Genomic DNA, 21,479 nt, shown 5'->3' with positions numbered 1-21,479 from the left:
TTACGTCAAGCTCCACGAGCATGGTATACTGCACTCAGAACTTATCTTCTTCAGTTTGGGTTCAAGAATTCTATGGCTGATACGTCACTGTTTGTGTTCAATGATGGTGCACATATTTTGTATCTCATAGTGTACGTTGATGATATCATAATTACTGGAAACAAGCCTCAAAAGGTTGCTGAATTTAGAACACTTCTTGCTGAAAAATTTTCTCTCAAAGATTTGGGGACACTTGGATATTTTTTGGGTATCGAAGTTTTGCCTAATGCCCATGGTTTAATCCTGTCGCAGAAAAGGTATATATTGGAGTTGTTGGCTAAAGCTAAGATGATAGAGGCAAAACCAGTGCAAACACCTCTGCTCTGTGATACTCAGCTTACAGCTAACTCAGGCAGCCCACTTAATGATGCAACTGAATATCGAGCTTTATTGGGCATCCTACAGTACCTTCTAATCAGCAGACCAGATATAGCCTTTGTAGTCAATCGATTATCTCAATACATGCATCGTCCCACATCTGATCATTGGACGTGTGTCAAACGTCTTCTTCGTTACTTAGCAAGTACTGTTAACGAAGGTTTACAACTCTATCACAACTCATCTACCACCATACACGCATTTTCTGATGCTGACTGGGCAGGAAACAAAGATGATTATTCATCCACAGGAGCTTACTTGGTTTATATGGGACGCAACTTAATCTCCTGGAGTTCGAAGAAACAAAGAACAGTAGCAAGGTCTTCCACTGAGGCTGAATATCGCTCTGTTGCGAATACTGCAGCTGAGATAACTTGGATATGTTCATTGTTAACAGACCTGCAAATTCAAGTGCCCACATGTCCTGTCATTTATTGTGATAATCTGGGAGCTACGCAACTATGCTCCAATCCCATTTTTCACTCTCGGGTGAAACATGTAGCGATTGACTTTCACTTTATACGGGAACAAGTTCAGAATGGTTCACTGAGAGTTGCACATGTCTCATCTAAGGATCAGTTAGCCGATGCTCTTACAAAGGCACTTCCCAGAACACGGTTTTTGGATCTTCGAAGCAAGATTGGACTTCTTTTAAGATGTCCATCTTGAGGGGGCATAATAGAGGATTCTCCTCCTTGTATATAGGAATAGACCAGTTCAAACTCTTTTGAGATTTATATTTTATTGTTGTAACAACTTTGATATTTAGCTAATCTGTTGTAGTTTACTGCTGTATATAAAGCAGTCTTCATATTAATAATAATCAAGCTTCCTATAATTCTATCTATGCTATTAGGTTCAACGTGAATGGACTCGAATAGTTCAGGCGGAATGAAAGGAAGAAAGATGGTAAGAAGAAGCCCCGGTAAATGGCAATACAGTTGTTACCAACATATGAGATCTAGAAAAGTGACGCGGAGAAAAGTAACTAACAATGGAAGAGTGAGTGTATTTTAAGAGTAAAATAGGACTAAAAAAATAATGAGGTAAACACGTAAATAATTTTTAAAAAATAAAAGATTTTTATATAAAAATATTTTATGAGTTACTAACATAAATTTTTCAGGATTTGAGTTATTTGGTGTAATTTCTTAACACTTTTAAAGTGGCTTTAGCCATAATAAAATGGGTCCCTTTTATGGACTTGCATGTGAAAACTCGGATTGAAGGTCCACTCTACTCAGTCTAATTGAATGAGTACATCCGCGCTTATCACACGGACTTGGTACTTTCGTTGCCTCCAATTTGCCAGACTTTCGACTACAAAAATAGATTATTTAGTGAGTTTATATGAATTATTTTCTGTATCAAAATATAATAAAAGGAAAAGGTACAATAATGATCTTAACATTGTCACCGATTAGAAAAAATGAACCTAATGATTGTTTTGGTGCAATTTTACTACCGAAATGTAAAAATGACTCGAATGTCTTCAAATAAAATTTAAACTTCTCTATTAGCAGGGTTAAATTTCAACGATAAACTGAGATTTTTTACACCTTAAGTTATTAGAGTCATTTTTACGCCTTGAAACATAAGATACAAAAAAAATCATTTTTTGAATCTTTATTATAAAATTTATCTTGTAAATATTCTCCCAATCAAATAATATCATTTAAATTTGTCTCTTTTGTTCTTTTTTCAGTTAGTATCTATGAATATTTTTATTTTATTTTTTATAATGTCAGATAGATTAGCCCAAACATCTATTTTTTCTATTATCTATTTTTAAAATATTTAGCTATAATTTAAAATTTAAAATTTTGATCTCTATCGACTACAATTTTGGTATTAAACAATTCACATAAAAATAATTTTTTTATTTGTAATTTAATTTTTAACTCGATTTATAAAAGTCAAACTCTAACACCAGAATATATGGCTGAATACATAGTTTGACCCCTGAACTTGTACTCTTTTACCCATCTAACCCTTGAACATAACGTCTCTTCTATCGAACCTCTGAACTTGTCAAATAATCCGATTTGACCCCTGAACTTAATAAAAACGTAAACATTGAACCCCTCCGTACACAATTTCTTCTAGAATGTTTCAAGTGACAGGTGGCACGGAGGGGTTCAATATTTACATATTTATCAAGTTTAGGGGTTAAATCGGATTATTTAACAAGTTCAGAGGTTCGATAGGTGAGACGTTAAGTTTAGAGGTTAGATGGGTAAAAGGGTACAAGTTCAGGCGTCAAACTATATATTAAGCCCCAGAATATATTAATGATTTGGTGATACATGAACCACTTCGAAGATACACATCTTTGTACATATATTATATAATATAATATTTCTATGTATTTATAGATTATATCAAAAGATTATATCATTCATTTAAAGTTAACAGATTACATATAAAAAATAATCTAACAGATTTAACTTTATAAAAATATATAAATATTTTGAAATATTCCATGTTGTTTCAATTAAATAATAGATATATTTTTTAAAGATGGATTTAGTATTCTTTTCGAGAAAATTAAATGTAAATCTAATAAAATTTATGAATCAAATCGGTTTTTCTAAAAATGACCGGATTCGAGGCGCAAAACAGTTACATCATTTTTAAGAAAAAAATATATAAAAATGACCTTAATGTTGCTATCGAGGCGCAAAAATGATCCTAATAATTTTAAAAAATGTAAAAAAATATCTTTATTTAACGGTGAAATTTAATCATGTCTAACAGAGCGGTCTAAATTTTGATTTTTAAAATGTTATTGTCATTTTTGCACGTCAGTGAAAATATTATGATCATTTTTATGCTTAAAATTTTATTAGTCATTTTTACTCTTCAGTGCCAATATAAAGGCCATTTTTATACTTTTCCCTATAATAAATAAAACGACGATAACAAAATTATTAACAAATTACAATGGTGAAAAAAAATGAAGCTTAGGATCTTCGCATTGAATTTAAAAATTTATGTCCGGATAGCTAGCAAATCAAAAGTTGTGGCCTGAATTCAGCTAATGTTTTCTTCACTTTTAATGGTTTACTAGTATATAACCCTCACTTTGCTTCGGGGACATATTATATTAACTTAATTATAAATAATAATTAATATTCTTAAGTTCGAATAAGTAGTACATAATTTGAAATAAAAAAGGCACAATATGAAATAATAGTAAATTTAAAAATACAGTACCTTTATACATTACAATACTAAGCACAGTAGCAAGAAAAATGAGACTATCTAAGGAATAAGGTCTAACGATAATATGCATAAAGAACTGCCCCAGCTGTAACTACCCCACATCCATATAATCCATAGGTCAGCTTTGTTTTGGTTTTCTTGGCTTGTGCATGGTGGTTTTGAACTTCTTCAATCCTCTCCTTCAATGTGTCCACTTCCATCATTTCCAGCCCCATTTCTTCCTTGAGAATTTGGTTCTTATGTTTGTACATGTCAACAATCTCCTTTAGGGCATCAACTTCTCCTGTAAGTGAAGTATTCTCTATCACCTTAGCTGCCAAAAGGGCTCTAACTTCACCAGCTTGTAGTAGAGCTGCATTACGTTCATTTTTCAAATGAGTCACCTCCATTTTCAAGCTAGTGACCATCATGTGTGCGTAGCCATCTAAATTTTTGTCAATCCACTCAAAGAACCTACAATCTGGATTCTGCAATTAAGTATCGAAGATGCAAATTATACAATCAAATCAGCAATGTATACAAATCAGCATTGTACATTCCCTAATTTGTAATAAAAATCCTAATTTAATGACTAACCTAAATTAATAATAACCCTAATTAATACAAACCTTAATTTAAGAAATCAGTTCAAGCGAAACAGTAATTGAAACTTACATTTGGCTTTGGGCAGGTGTAGAACCTCCGACCTTGATTTTGTTCAGTAGTTGAGACCTGAACTCGCGCCGGAGTTCCACAATCACACCGAACAACGCCATCACCACCTTCCATTCTTATCTCATGCAATGGTGTCGGAGGCTCACTACGGGATCGGATTGGAAATGGACATTCAATAGGATTGGGTTTGGAGAGAAGAAGAGGAGACTCAAAAAATAAGGCTTCTGCCATGTCACATGCCACATAAGGAAATGAAGTTGCCAAGTAAATAGATGGATGGAAGCATCTAACGCCGTTAACACTCCCTTGGATTGGAGACCACGAAATGTTGAATTAAGTAGTATAGGGATTCACAATAGGAGTAATGAGTGCATGGACCTCAGGTGTAAAAAATAAGAAGTGCAGGCAGAAATATATATATGTGCATAATAGTTAATGAGATAGAGTTATATATGTGAGGAAGCCTATGAAACTCATAAGTTTATATTTTCCATGGAAGATATGTGGGCAATGTAAACTCCTTTTTTTATTTCTCGGGATTTGAAAATTAAAGTTGTGATAAGAAATCGAGCAGTATACAAAACACACGGAACGGCTGCCCGCAATTTAAGGCTTTTGTAAGATATGTGTAGATATTCAAATTTAATTTTATAGAGCTCTATGTATAGGGATGTAGAGGACAGATGTTATTTCAAGTCATGTTTTTTTTGCAGAAAAAAAGTCTATTTCCGACACTGGCCTATGACAATTTATATGCACAATGCCCAAAGTACTACTATATGACATTGTAGGTAACTATTTATTCACATGACCAGTTATATATGTTGAATATTAACAAAGTTCTGTCAATTGTGTTAGGGTCCATGAGATGTCATAACTAAATCTCTGTCTCCCAACTTAGGCTCGTCATAATGCAATTGCATAATTAAATTGCAAATTATTTTTAAAACAATCTTATCCATTGGTTCTTTTTTTCAAACTTATCCATTACTTAAACAAAAAATAGCAGGGTACTGTATTGAAATTTGTGTATTTGTGATAAGAGAATATAAGAGTTGATATTTTCTAGCACAATTAATATAGATTCCACCAACACATTATATTAGCCATAGCACACTTTAGATCTAATTTTAAAGTGTTGTGCTCTTTTGACGAAAATATTTTTGGAGCTATTATTAAAAGTGATTATAGATTATGTCTAATGTTTATGTCCAATTTGACATGTAATCGGTAAAGTATAATAAATACTTTCTGCGATTGTTTGACAAAATCCTAATATATGTTTATTTAATATTTTATTTTTGTTAGCCTTTATATATATGCATGGACGTTTGATAATTTTTGGTCTTCTACGTCAAGAACTCCACTATGTACAGTTTTTGATTTTCGTCAACACATTATGTTAGCCATAAGACAATCCAAAATCTTATTTAACCAATGTTCCTAAAAAATGTATAGGGTTTTAAACTTTAACTTTGGAATTTAGAATTGTAAATAATAGTTAATATAGAGTAAGTTTGTTCAAAACAGTATGTAGTTTGAAATAGAAAAAGTATAAAGCAGCATGCAACTATAATAATATTTTACATAACCGATTCAAGCAGCTTACATAACATAAAACACATACACCAATAATAATAATAATAGTTTACATAACCGATTCAAGCATCTCACATTCTTTGATTAGTATTGCAAGCATTTCACACAGTTCCGTATATTCCGGTTTACGTTGGCCGAGAAATTCGTCATCAAATACACACAAAAAACGATGCACCCGACGCATGTCGTGGTGACAGGAATCGATAATACGCAATCCACAAGCCTCTTCTAAAAATTCAAGAGCCAACCTGGACGCCTTTTCTTTAGCGTCGTGTGCATTGTCAGATCGCGCAATATAGACTTTCTCAACCAAATCATTGGATTGACGATGGTTATATGTAAACTTGACATTGCAATAATGCCAGCCGTTTACCGTAGGATCAGTTTCGTAAGTTGGAGTCGGCATATGTAACAATTTCAGCCCAGCTAATAGTAGATACACACAACTAACTGACACAATAGGCATCTGCAAATTCAAGAAATATGGCTTACAAAGTCTCGCATAAACTTCACACAACCAAACCATTTTAAAGAATAAATTCCAGATTATATTACTTATAGAATCACCGAAAAAATATGGGTTAAATCATGAGCTTTAAAATGCATCAGGCATGAATTAAAGGGTAATGCATTCATTACATTTCAAAATAAAGAATGCAAATTACAAACATGGCAAAGAAAAACTAAGAACATATAACACTCGAATAGTAATTTATCGTCATGCCAAGTATAAATGATTTACTTAAAAGGGCAAAATAATTACCAAACAAAACTATGCTCAATATTACAACATATAATAATTAAAGTTTACTTTAAAAAAAATTAAATGCAAAAGAACTCTAAAATAGACCAAATTTAACTAACATTCAACTATATTACTTAAACGCTCAAAATCTTACAGCAGCTAAATTATTTGCTAAATCTTAAAATTGCCATATAATTTTAAACAATACACGTCATATAATAAAACATATTTAAACAATATTTGGCATCCCAAATAAAGGTGATAGTACAATCTTAATGTTCGCAACCTTTGAGTCTTTTATATTTTTTCTTTAGGTCCTTGTATCTTAGCATCAGCTCAATATATAAAATGTCTTGCCCACCGCAATGTTTTAGAATATCATCCATGCATTTTGTTATAACTTCTAACCGTTGTGTGTTGTAATGATTAATTACGACGTCAAATTCGCTTTTTAAAAAATCAACACCGCATTGGGCAGCCATTTCTTTCGCATCCTCTTCAGAGATGTTGCTATGACCATGGAACTCAGCATTAATTGGACCGTTAGTAGAGTCGGTAAATAGAAAAACAACAGTCGCATCCCACAGAAATGTACCGACATGATTAACAACATTATAAAAATGCCGAGACAACTTTAATTCCGATAACATTAGTGCAAGCAAGTAATCATACGTGACTATAAGGTCTGGCATCCTGTTTAAAATATACCTAAAGGAACATGATCACATAACGTCGTCAATTTAAATAGATGCGAATATATATACTTGGCAAATTAATAGTTCGTACAAACATGGAACACAAAACTTAAACTTACGAAGAGAAAGTCAGACAAACGTACCACTGTATGCAGAGGAAGTCCAAGCCAATGTTGAGTGTCGATGGACACAACAATAATCAATTTATATATTGAGGCGAAGAGTAATGCATTTCTAAAGAATTAAAAAATATAAATGTTAGTCTGAGAAGGATGAGGGCCACATTAAAGGTGATATATGTAAAAAGGACAGACTAAAGAAGAGGCAGTCCTTAATTCACGGAGAATAGATTATATATTAGCCCCATTAAAAAGTGAATTTAACAATTAAAGTCTATGCGTAGACACGTAGGGGAAAGCTATAGCAATAATTATTGTAGTGAATGACATAATCAAAAAAAAAAATTGATTGGAAATGGAATGGAAAAGCTGACAAATGAATTTATTTTTTTTGTCCCGGCATTTTTCAAAAGTAATAATAGCAATCACAAGACAGCAAATTTGAATTTGTGATGCGTTTGAAAAGTTGATAGTAATTAATTCACCGTCCCTACATGAAAACAACAACGCAATATAAAATTAACAATTTTGCTATCTTCGAAAACACCATGAGCAATGTACATGGATTTTCATATTCAAATGTTCAACCGTTCATAATTTATTATGAAATAATAGTTTTATCTGTACATAAGTATTATTAATTGTAATATTTTTGCAAAATGTAAAATGAAAATTAACATCACGTTCTTATCATTAAATCAATGCTCATTGAATAAAGTATTCTCTTCTATGCAAATCACGTAACAGTCGGCCATACTTTTAAACGTATATATGCTTTCTTCATTGTGTCTCACTATACAACCGCTACTGAGAGCGAACTATGGTGCAATGTTCAATACATCATCAATCATTTCAATTTTCTTCATCAATATAGGTGTGTCGTTTATACAAATAGAACAATAAGCCAACTAACAAAATTTAAATTATTGACCTATGTAATTAACGTAAGTAAACTGAAAACACCATTAGGGAAAATAGTAATCAGCAAAATTACAACCTTTCCAACACCAACATCTTCCTGTGCTGGCCTAGTAACGACTTTAGTAGTGCAAATTGCTGGTTTATTAAAAGCATTGTGTTGAACTTCTATATAAAAAAAATGATATATAAAAAAGCCATGTGCATAAACTAACAATACACAATTATACGACTAATGCTTTGCTGCTAGAACACAACTGTACAATGATAATTAGTAAGCAAACTACTTTATAATAAATAATTTTATTTAATTAAGCATTGGTAGTACAACTACATAGTTAAAAATAAAAGGTACATTGATGGTACTACGAACCAACAAAATGGTATTCTTCTACAACTTGTAACGGTTGAACGTTCACTCTTGCGACGAAAAGAACCGAAATTGTGGCCGTCACCTGCAATTACGCAATTACTATACGATACACTCGAAACTGACAACACATAAATGATGACAGTGCAAATCGCTTTAACGAAAAATACATTACGCTACGATAATTAATCTATATCACATAATCTATAATTAGTGCTATAGCTAACAGTGGGCCAATAATAAGAAAAAATAAAATTACAAAAAAGAAAAATTCGTCTTCAGAGAGATGGAACATGATAATTAGAAGTAGGACAATTAAAACTATAATAAAAAAACAAAAATATTTCATTTTAAAGTGGGATGTGAAAAATAGGAAATAGGAAATATATGAGAGGGTTTATGCAAATTAACAAATAAAAAAAAAAGAGTATAAATAGTAAAAAAAATGGCCGTTTATTACCGTTTTAATATGACCGTTATTTCAAAAAGTTAGATAATACAATAATGACATTATGTATAAATTTGGAACATAGCACTATTTGTAAAGTATTCAAATTGTTTTAATGAAATTTTTCAAAAAGGTTGTAGATTTTAAAAATTCAAATTTAAAATAAAAAAATAGGTAATATTTAATTATACACAAATATTAATCTAATATATACAAATTTTTCTTATATTACAGTTTTTTGTGCAGAATGAGATGTAGCATAAATTAAAATCAATGTAATCATAGTTTGTCAAATAATCACTTATCGATAAATGAGCTACCATTTTTTTAAATATCAAAAACATATATATTAATAAGAAACTAATTAACCTCAAATTAAAACATTTATTAATATAATATACATACAAATATTTTCTCATAATAATTTTGTTGTGCAAACTGGGATGCATTAGAGCTTAGCTATTGTAACAACAGTTCATCAAATAATCGCGTATCAAAATATGTGTCACTTTTATCTAAAATAGCAGGAACACATCTATTAATTAGTAATATATATATATATATATATATATATATATATATATATATATATATATATATATATATATATATATATATATATATATATATATATATGTGTGTGTGTGTGAACCTTGTTCAATAATACAAAACAAAACTAATTTGTAAACTGATATATCTGATAAACAATAACATGACAATAATTAACTAACCAATGACGCGTCAACACATATTTTTTCACATCAGTAACAATACACATATGTCTATTACTAATTTATTTTCTAGTAGTCGCACGGTCTTGCTATGTTTTATTCATTACATATTATATATTGACTGAATGTAACATAATTCTAAATCACTTATAATAATAGAATATATATATATATATATATATATATGTAATCATACAGTCTGGTCGGACCTAAAAGCTTCATTCCCAGTTTGCAGTCAACAAATTCAACTTCAAAAAGTGGAAGCCGGCATGTGACTATGTACACAGTATCCATAAATCCTTTTTCCTAACAGATTTGTAGTTGTGCGGAATAATCATTCGAAAACGTAGCATTTGAGCGTGTTTGGCGTAAGACCTTTGATATTTGCCATCCGATAATGTCCTTCCTTGATTAAGTAGTTTCTCCATTATGACGCTCTTAGCTGAAAAATGTAAATGTATTGAAAAATACAAAACTGCTTAGTTTGCAATTACAATTGAACAAATAACGCACCTTGAATGTTAGTTTCGCCTATGTTCTTCGAAGACTGGAAGAAACAAATCATGTAATAGAAAGAAAAAAATAGTGGCTAGTGGAATGTGTAATTCTGAGACCATGGTATTTATATTATTTTGTGGGAGTGTATGGTAAAGCGAAAGAAAGTTGTGTGGACGGCAACCACCTCTGTCGTTGAATAGTCATTGATTGAACAGCCGACACATTTAGTGGAACCCCGTATTTCAAGCTGGCTGTTAATACTGTGTACCAATAATGCAAATTTTTTCATACCATAGCTGTAATAATGACAAGAAAACTAACTTTAAAGTTGGCCGATATTATATTATTAAATAGAGGAGTATCTCGTAATTTAAAAAGCAATATGTGTCATGAAATTATACTTAGATAAACACGTCATGCATAAATATAGTGTACGATTAAGTTTATTTCAGTAAATACCAACGTTATTTTTCGTCTTGAACAGTTATATTATGAATCATAACTTATACCAAACACATATGACTATATTTTAAATAGCACATTACTAAATAAAACCAAACAAATAAATTTACAGCAACAATTAAATGTCGAAGTAAAAAACAAAGATACGCAAAGTCTAAAATAGCAAAAATATAAATATTCAAGCCATAACTTTAAAAGTGTTTTATAGATCGATAGTATGCTTCAGTTCATGCTAGAAAAACTCTGGGGCAGGTCCCCTAGTCGATTTTCTGTTTCTTACTTCCTTGCGAGGACGAAGAAGATTCCTCGTCTGAGAATCGCAAAGTACGACGGAGCTTGGATGGTGTTGTAGGAGACAATCGCGTGCGTACTACTGACTCCGAAGGTGGCAACGAAGGGGAAATTGGGAAGTTATCCATGCTACTTTCAGCATCGCTGAACACTTAGACCACCTTGAACGCCATTTCTGAAAAATCTTGAATGCAGTCGCTTATTTGAAGTTGGAATACACGGCGTAACCCACAAATTCTTTTCAAAAAGGGCGGCACATCGTATCTGTCCTTTGCCATACTTGATAGAGTAAACGCAGGCAATCCAATTAAATTTGCAGCCATATTGCCGAATAAAATAATCGGAACCTCGTTGGTCGCATCCGTAATTATTACCGTGACCCTATACCTAATAAATATATGATATTGTATTAGTCTGCAAGTTATATAAGTAAACAACACTATTATTGATTAAATTATTTACCATGGTATAGGCATAGCTTCCAACAAACCGCATTTTTTGCAATAAATATTTTGATCATACGTTTGCACGCCACTTTTACATCTTGGGCACGCACGATAATACCATCCCTCACTTGAATCAATCTCTCTGATGACAGCTTCGCATGTGTATTTTTTTCCCTATTAAACAATATTTGTTACTTAATATGAAGAAATTTGATTACATAAACTTTTACATATGAGCAGCGTAGAAGAAGGGCATTACCTTATCTGTGTGGAAATCGAGCTGCAACAATTCATTCACAGTCTTTCGATTCTCATTCCTTTCTGTTTTGGGATCTGTCAAAGGGGCCTTTTCATTTACAATCACTTCCAATTCCGAAGGTTTTATTGGCAAACTAAATAATATGTGTAAATAAAGCAGACAGTGTCATTAGTGAATAAGAAATGAATATAATAAACTAAACAGAATAACAAACGACTGTATCAGCCAACAACACCTTTCCATAAAGGATTCAACCTCCGGAAACTCAGGATTCACAAAGAACTTACTTGCCGCTGTTGCAGCTAACACGGGTTCTCCTGAAACTGAATTAGCGCATAACTGTAAAATCATGGCAACTTAATTTATAAATGTTTGAGAAATTACCATAATGTGGCTTCACGGCTAACAATGTTATGACCAAAATAATTGGGCCTTCTTTGGCACATTCAATAATATGTGCTTCAGGAAAGTCCCGTGCAACTTTTTCCCATAGTGTAACACTCATTCTTTCCCTCCTAAATTTCAAGAAAAGTAAATAAATTTCAAATGTCTAGCAATAAGCACATTGAGTATAAATTTTTTTGAACCCAACCGTATTTAGCAGCGTTAACATTGTAACTATAATAAAATTGCGAAAGTTCATTCAAATGTATCGAAGGTCAGAATGATGATGTGCAATAACCCTATAGAATTAAAGAACTACGTAGCATAATACAATGCCATAAGACATAAACACAGATGCATACTGTAAATTCTGAATCGTTATTGATCGCTTGGTTCTAATGTTGTCGGAAAATCGAGTCTGCTCAGCACCTTCGAGGACCACCAGTTGCCCTATCGTATCTAAAAAAAACAGTGCGTTAATAATATAATTAGTATAAACATACATTACGCAATTTTCAAAATTTGCAACAAACCATTCAGAAAGTTCAATTGGCTAACGCGTCCTTTTAAATCGTCAAAGGACAGAAAATTGAACTTGTCAAACGGAATGGCAGGGGTTGTTAAATCATCGATTTGCCTAGCAATCGCGTTTCTCGGCAACATGAGACGAAAAGCATGCGGACTTATGCGATAGTTAGCCTGCGCATGCATAACCGAAAAGCCAGATATGGCATAAACTTCACCCTCGACCAATAATTCACGGAACTGTGTTTCCGCACCCTTGCCTGCAACGCCCTGAATTGTATCACCCTAACATCATACACGACATTGTCAATATGCATCAATATAGTATGAATATAACTACACACACATAAATCATGCAAGATAAATAATTTAAACGAACCTTGTAATCAATCAGAAGAAACTCAAAGCTGAATATTACATCAGGATTATTAGGGCTATAAAAATCCCAGACTCTAGCAACTCTGGCTATAATTCGAACTTGCTTTGTATCCTTTGTAATATTGCAGATTTCAACAGATGCCATGTTCAACTGCACATCAACGTTAGCGGGATAACATGATAAGCATATTTACAGGTCCTGCAAAATTTCTGAATAAACAACGTTCTTTGTATAGTTCAAATATATGCCTTCAGCATCTTTGTCGTTCTTTTTTATTAATAATCCTATACCGTTTTCATTCGTGACACGTGATAATGCAACATATAACTGTCCATGCGTAAATACAGGGTTGTCTAAGTAAATTCCTATTTTATTTAAAGTTTGCCCTTGACTTTTGTTGATTGTCATGGCATAGCAAACACGCAAAGGAAATTGACGACGTTTTAAAATAAAAGGCCATTTTTTATCTGTTGCTGACAAAACTATACGCGGAATGAAAACCCGATCACCGGCAAATGAACCTGTCATAATTTGAGCTTCAATCACACGTACGCGTAGTTGAATTATTAGTAAGCGAGTTCCATTGCACAGACCTACTGAAGGATTCAAATTGCGTAGTAACATCACAGATGTGTTTAATTTCAGTTTCAAGGCATGTTGTGGGAAGCCATTAAATTGAAGAGTGTTTAGAAATTCAACAGGATAAAGCAATAACAAGTCTTCTAAATTACTCGAATTATTACATATACTATCGTAACTATAATATACGTGATCTTGTTCAGGTACTAAATCCAACACGGCAGAATTTATTATTTCAACCACTTCGTTTCGAGGACATACGATTGCCCTTTCCTGTAAATATGTGGGGTGCATATAACTTTCCTTAAATTCAGTATATACATAGTTAATAATACTCTCAATCGGATTGTCATCGTAAGTAATTATAAATTTAGAAGGTATATTTATCCAATTATTTTCCTCGTCAAACAATTCTATTTGTCTTGACATATATCTACCATCTCCAATAGACAACAACCACTGTGAAAATGAACAATTAGGCAAAAAATCAGAAACGGTTGTACTTTCATTTACGCGCATATTAATATTAAGCTTATAAACGTTAAATAATTCCCACAAATAAGACTTTGTGATAGACGCGTTTAGTACATCTTCTTTCGTTCCTTGGGGCACAACAGGCAAGATCTGCCGGAAATCACCACCCAATACAAAAGTCTTACCGCCAAACGGTAAATTTTTAAAATTTTCACACGATGTAGCTAAAATATCACGAAAAGAACGGTCAATGGCTTCAAAACAATGGCGGTGGTTCATGGGCGCTTCATCCCAAATAACCAAGGCAGTCTGTTTTATTAGCTCTGATAACTGTGTGCCCCTTTTAATTTCACACGACGAATAGCCATCTAAGTTAATTGGAATTTTAAATCTTGAATGTGCAGTTCGACCACCCGGTAATAGCAGCGACGCAATACCAGATGATGCAACAACTAAAACTATCTTGCCTTCTGACCTGAACCTGTATATAATTGTTTTGTATAAATAAGTTTTCCCAGTTCCGCCATGTCCATAAATGAAAAAAAGCCTACCATCCCCAGATTTAACTGAATTAACAATATCATCGTGAATTGTCTTCTGTTCATTATTTAGAGTGTTTACCATCGATTCATATTTTATTTTTAAATCAAACGGGTCAAATGATAGTTCCTCAACAATAAGTTTGTTTGCGGAATTAGCAAATATAGAGCCTGCAGGCAAAGGAAGATTGTAATCTGGAAGCGAATTCCCATTACGATTCAATAACTTTTCAAGCTCGAAAAGCACGTGATTTTTCAGTAATTCGTCTGGTATAGTGGTATACGCAATACCAAAAATGCGACGCATATTATATTCAACATCGTCCGCAAAAGTACGCCAAAACCTATTGAATAACCTCACAGGGTCACCAACATCGCAGAAAATAAGTAATATGACAAAAAGTCTACGCAACTGTTGCGATGAAGCCCGTGCTGTAGATTCATCCAAAACTTGAATCCACTCCTTATCATCGCCTAATAAACCGTATGCCATGCAAGTCGCTTGGAAAGTTGGATATTGAATTTCACCCACTGTTCGTATTTCTTCAAAACTGCGAGGCCCTTTAACTATATTTAATAGCATTCGCAAATAATATAATTCCCCTGCATTTGGGTGCACAAATGTCACTCGACCTATGCTACGTCCACGTTTTCGCAATTCCCAAATTTTATCCCTGGAATTCCAAACCCATTTCGATGGAAATTCTGAATAAGTAAGTTCGCGCGCCTCCTCAAACCGAGCATTTATGGAAAACCATTCTGTAAGCATAGTTTTTATATTATTGTCATTATAATACAGGCTCCTAATGCCCACGTGTTCGCTAAAGTAAACAGAATTCATGTTTGGTAAGTGCACAACTAATTTTTCAACGGCAGGTTCTCGATGTTGAATAGGAAATTCAAATATTCTCCAAGCTGCCTCACATGGAGATATGTAGCGACAATCTAAATAATTCTTCACTTCATCTTGAGGAGCTGTTTTTTCGCCCGTAGCATCAGAACCATTTTCAAGTACGGCACGTACTCTATCGGAACCTTTGCTAATGTACTTGAATAAGTACTTAACTAATGATGAATAACAACAAAATTCTACATTTAAATGCGCTTCAAAATCTTTTAACAATTTTGGATTGTATGGCACTACAAATCTATTGTCAATTTTAATACCATTTTTTTCGACATACATTCCATTGTCTCGCCGTTTGTATATTCCAAACCCTTTTTCATCCATATAAGTTTCATCTCTAAATTTCTTAGGGAAATGCTTTGAACATTTTCCTTTGCGCATGCATGGGCTTTTTTCATTCAAAACACCACACGGGCCGTGAATCATAAATTTAATTACTAACTTGCTGCATTGTAAATCAACTTCAGGATCTGGCAATTCAGCACATATAAAGTTATCTATTTGGGCGGTTGTGAGCGGTTTCTGCGATGTAGCAAGCCAAATCAAACAGTGAATGTGCGGAAGGCCCCTTTTTTGAAATTCTACTGTATATAAAAAAGCAGTAATCGGCCCAAAGTACTTGCCATTCTTTATGTATTTGCTAAGCATGTCAACCTTAAATTTAAAAACACGAGCCACAATGTCAGGCCGATTTTCTGCCGTTTGTCCATCCATAAGCGCTAGCATACCAGAAATTTCAGACCACGCAGGGTTGCATGTGAATGTAACAAACAGATCAGGATGACCGAAGACACGACAAATAGCCATAGCATCATGGTAATGTTCCATCATATATCGTGGACTCCCAGTGTAAGAGGCAGGCAGTATGACATGTTTGCCTATGTTATCACTTTCAGTATCACCACGAAAAAAAGCGTCGCGTATACCACTATATATCTCTGAGCGAAGAGCTTTCTGATTTTGTTTAATAAAATCTAAACGCTCTTGTTCTATACACGTGAAAGCATCCACAATAAATTGTTGAAATAGACGACCACCTCGCAACAAAGCTGACTGATCAGATCTGCGTTGTTGAATGAAATAAGCATAGTATTCTCGCATTGTAATATGAGCCCGCTTCACGCGTCTATTTCTAGTGGTAGGTGCGTACGGAATGTCTATTGTATAACCTCTTTCGCCGTACGGAAATAATATTGGAAACTGCATCGCCATGAAACTGGGATGCAAACAACTAATTCTCTGTAAATCCCCAGTCTTATATTCGACCACAATATCACGATTCTTGTCATAATAACCGAAATCCCCAACTAAAAGTCCAGCAATTTCACTCGCTACTGGAGCAGCGTATTGATCAGTGTCATATTCTCTTCGACCAACTAACTTCAATTTTATTGGCACTAAAGAATCTTCAACAAATCTATCACGCGCCATTCTAAATGATTTAGCAATGTCGTTGCATTCGTCAAACATTTCAATAAGTCTAGTGACAATTGTTTCATCAATCGAATTTGGAGAACTATTCTGGTTAAAGCATGATATTCGATTGCTAACTTCGTTAATTGTATCGAAAACGTACAACTGGGCAAATTTAGGCTTCTCTCCATCGGCTGGCAAAAGAGAACCTATCGCATGATAATTCTGCCCACTAATACGGAATACATACGGTCCTGGTTTTTTATTAATGTCGTAATCAATCTTTCCACCTGCCGAGGTAAATGCAAACATTGCATTGTAAATTCGAATACACTCACGAAATTTCTTAGATTTTGTATATACTGTGTCGTTTAGTAGAGCATGAAGAAAATCCGGGGGTTTTTGCAATGCTGGCAATCGTACCATGCCTTTCTTACAACACATATTAAACTCTGGCAATCTGCGACCTGCAGTCTGTTTTATTGCCTCGGCACGCCAGAAAAGAGCTCCACAATCAGGACACTCGCATTCAGGTCCCTTGTATACATTGACAACGCTGTTTTGTAGCTCTGTCAATTTAGAAGGCTCATTGGATTGGGAATTCAGCATCAAATCATGCCGACGCTTGCGGCGTCGCGAAATAAAATGCTTAGACATCTACAATTGTAACCTGGTGACCCCTGAAATTATGGAATTAATCATTTAAGTAGCATTATATATTATACTGACAATTAACAACACGAAAACTACAATAATGTAGTTATAACAGTGTAATAAAAAGCTAAAAGCACCGTTTACGGAACATGCCTATAATATTTTAGTCTCTTAACAACGCGAACATTTAGAATATGCAAATGAAATGCCCTAAAACCAAACACGACGAACACCTAGACTGATTTTAGAGTCGGAAAGGTAAAGTCAATCCACTCGTCGCCCTGCATGGTAATCGGCATAGCCGCCTCAAGAATTTCGCACTCCCTGCGTACTCCTTCATAAAGAGCGCAAAGTTCTCTGTAATCAGGCTTACGCTGGCCTGGAAATTCTGCGCCAAAAACACCAAAAAACGCTCGATTCGGCGCAGGTCCGCGAAACTGGGATCAATAATTCGCAATCCGCAAGCCTCTTCCAAGAATTCCAAAGCCTGTCTAGATGCTGTTTCCCTTGCATCTCTTGCACTGTCACAACGCGCGATTATAACTTTATCGACCAAATCTTTTGATCGAAGATGTCTATATGTGAACGTCACACGGCAAAAAAACCAACCGCCCACTGTGTGGTCCGTATCATAAATCGGGGCTGGCATGGATAAGATTTTCAAGCCACCAACTAACAATGATTCACAACTTACCGATAGCACAGGCATCTGCACATCACAGAGGTCAACTTAGAAAATTGAGTTCGAACAAATACTGGCGCGCTTTGTAGAATCATTGTTTAGAATCTGGCGGCTCCGATAATTACGGTGTTTGTAATGTCAAAAAATCTTTTGGAGACAGCGCAGGAAGAAATAAACCTTTTAGGTTACAATTAAACGCTATTAAAATAAGTGTGGAACAATAAAAAAACGATTTCCATGCTACAAAAGAGAAACGGAATTTTACACACGACCCGCGTATTGTGTCATCCACCCGAACTGTACGATGTAACAAATGCTACCGGGAGAGAAAACCAAGGAAAATGATTCTTTTCAACCATAATGAATTACTAACAGTCCAAAACAGAATCCATCATGTTTACCTTGGTGCGTGTGTACTTTTAACGCTAAAACTGAAGTTATGAGTTTATAAGTTCAACGTTATGTTCCTTGGGCCCAGATGTAGATACCTGAATCAGACAAACATACGAATGTCCCTGGTAGATATGTTTACCCTATTTTACTATTTACTCTTTTATTTTTTAACTATTTACCATCATGCCCCTCGTATTTCCTAGTACCTTTTTATTCTCCTTTTAATTAAGGTGTAAAAATGGTTTGATCATTAAATATAAACTGCGGATGCAAATCAGACACGTTTTTTTGAGACCCGTGTGGTAGCATATTTTGCAGTCTGCGCGTTATGTAATAATACGAATCACGAACGTTTTAATTTTACAAATCTAGGTAATACGCAATGATAACAAAAACTAATAGCATGCAGTACAATTAATAAAGCAACTCACTGGTTTGTTTCGAACAGTTTGCTAACGCAGCAGGGTATACGAATTCCAGCAAAAACCTGCAGTTTCGGCAAAAAAGGCGGAAATGCTCAGTCTGTTTGAAATTGAATACGTCAAAGCTACAAATCAAATCCAATGAAAAACGAAAGTGTTAGCTATCGTAATTGTTTTTTAATCGATAGCAATACACTGTTATATACTATTGTATAAAGAGGTCAAACTTCTGACAATTATGCAAATAATAGAGTAATTGAAAACATAAGAAATTCACCAATATAACATAAATACAGTATACAACAAACAATCCACATAATAAACTATAACGCTTGTACATATGCCGTTAAATTGCTCTAAGGCAAATGAAATGCCAAATTGTAGTAATTACGATTTTAGTCTTTCACATTTTTGCCTTGTGGCCTTGTACCTAACCATCAACCCTATGTATGACATAGGGTCTCCACCGCAATGTTCAAGAATATTGTCCATAGATTTAGTCAAAATTTCCAATCGATGTGTGTGGTAATAATTTATTTGAACGTCAAACTTGTTTTTCAAAAATTCAAGTCCGTTCTGGGCAGCGAGATCTTTGGCATCGTCTTCGGAAATATTACTTTGCCCATGGAATTCAGCATTAGTCAAACCCAAGCCAACGTCTGTAAATGTTAAAACCACTGTCGCATCCCACAAGAATGCCCCGGACTGCTTACGTACTTTGTAAAAATGTGGCGGACAGTGCAAATTAGATAGCGTAAACATAAGCAAGTAGTCAGACGTCACGATAAGTTGCGGCATCTAGGTAACAAAAAATACTCAACTGGTTAAGTTCTGGCAACGGCAACGGAAAGTCGGATCAAAACATAATCATGGTAATGGCAAAATATACAATTAAGTAGGAAGTACGACGATAGAAAAAAAAAGGTTAACAGGTAGTAAGTATACCTAATGCATGTCGATGTTTAGTCGTTGTGAATAACAAACAGGCAAATTGTTAGGACCAAATGCATTTTAATACGAACTGATTGCTAATTTAAAATTACAGCGCCTGTATAAGATGGTTATATTCAACCTATGTTACACGGGCACCATTATTATCGACATAACTCTTCTACATGATGTCATATAAAGCTGAGCTAGACATCCGACGAAAGAAGCAGCAGTCTCTAAAACAAACTGACTGCGATCCCCATTCTACATCGCGAGAACCTTCAGTTTGCTCGGCATAAGTGAGACCGCTGACAGCACTTATGCGACAACACAAGCAAGTTGCGCAACCACGGCAACACCCAATGGTGTAACCAGATTTTTTTTTTTCAACCTGGGCTAAACGACACCTATTTGAAAAGGTTGTTGTTTTTTCGAATTATCTTAGTTGATTTTTTTTAGTTTTGTTGTAACAAATTTATTTATAACCTAAATTTGATTCATTTTAATTTTTTACCATCAAGTTATTTTCCAAATATATTTATAAAAATATGTAGACAATAAATGCACCAATTATTGTAAAGTAAAATAAACTATCCAAAAAATAAAACATAATAGTAATTAAAAATATTTGTTTATTGTAGTCTAATTAATTATTTATGATTAAACAAAGTTAAGTAATCCTAAAATAAATGTGGAATAGTTATTATACATTAAGTAAAAATTTAAACTATATCAGTCTGTAAAAATAATAATAAAAAAAACAATTACTAACAATATATCAAAGGTACTGGACATATATAGGTTATGGAATTTAGATATTGGGATGGAGAGTTTGGTAAAATTTACAATAATGATAAATAAATAGACAAAATCTAAATAGAATTTAATAGCGATTTAATAATTAGATTTGAAAATTATTGATAAAGTATTTAGAAATTGGGTTTAAGAATTTGAATTAAAAATATTCTATACTTTGAATTTATAAATAAAAAATTGAATAAAAATAATAATTAAATTTTATGTGAGGAATAATGATAATATAATTTCCAAATAATTTTTAAAGATAGAGAGTGTTACATATTTTTTAGGCTTAAATGCATGAAAAATCATGAACTATCGCGTGTTTTTGGTATTTAACACGAACTTTTAATTTTGGCTTAAAAATGCATGAACTTTCAACTTTTTGCAATTAAGACCAAGTGTGAATTTTTTTTTAAAAACGGCGTCGTTTTAGGTCCAAAGCGGCACCGTTTTATGGCCAAAACGACGTCGTTTTATGTCCGAAATGGTGTTCATGTTATTATTGCAAAAATTTGAAAGT

The 21,479-nt window shown here is 33.6% G+C and overlaps 1 protein-coding gene across 1 annotated transcript; it reads right to left on the bottom strand.

The window, feature by feature from the left end:
- Window positions 1–13,092: 13,092 nt before the first annotated feature.
- Window positions 13,093–20,026, bottom strand: LOC126661959 (uncharacterized). Its single transcript, XM_056104169.1, has 6 exons — window positions 19,664–20,026; window positions 18,105–18,440; window positions 13,456–17,734; window positions 13,359–13,363; window positions 13,166–13,315; window positions 13,093–13,122 (listed from the first exon to the last, which is right to left on the bottom strand). Exons 1-6 carry the CDS (start codon window positions 20,024–20,026, stop codon window positions 13,093–13,095), a joined length of 5,163 nt encoding a protein of 1,720 aa, XP_055960144.1.
- Window positions 20,027–21,479: the final 1,453 nt, after the last annotated feature.

This window comes from Mercurialis annua, linkage group LG8, assembly GCF_937616625.2.
Source record: "Mercurialis annua linkage group LG8, ddMerAnnu1.2, whole genome shotgun sequence".
Taxonomy (NCBI): Eukaryota; Viridiplantae; Streptophyta; class Magnoliopsida; order Malpighiales; family Euphorbiaceae; genus Mercurialis; species Mercurialis annua.
The sequence above is the reverse complement of the archived record's forward strand: the minus strand, read 5'-3'. Positions and strand labels throughout refer to the sequence as shown.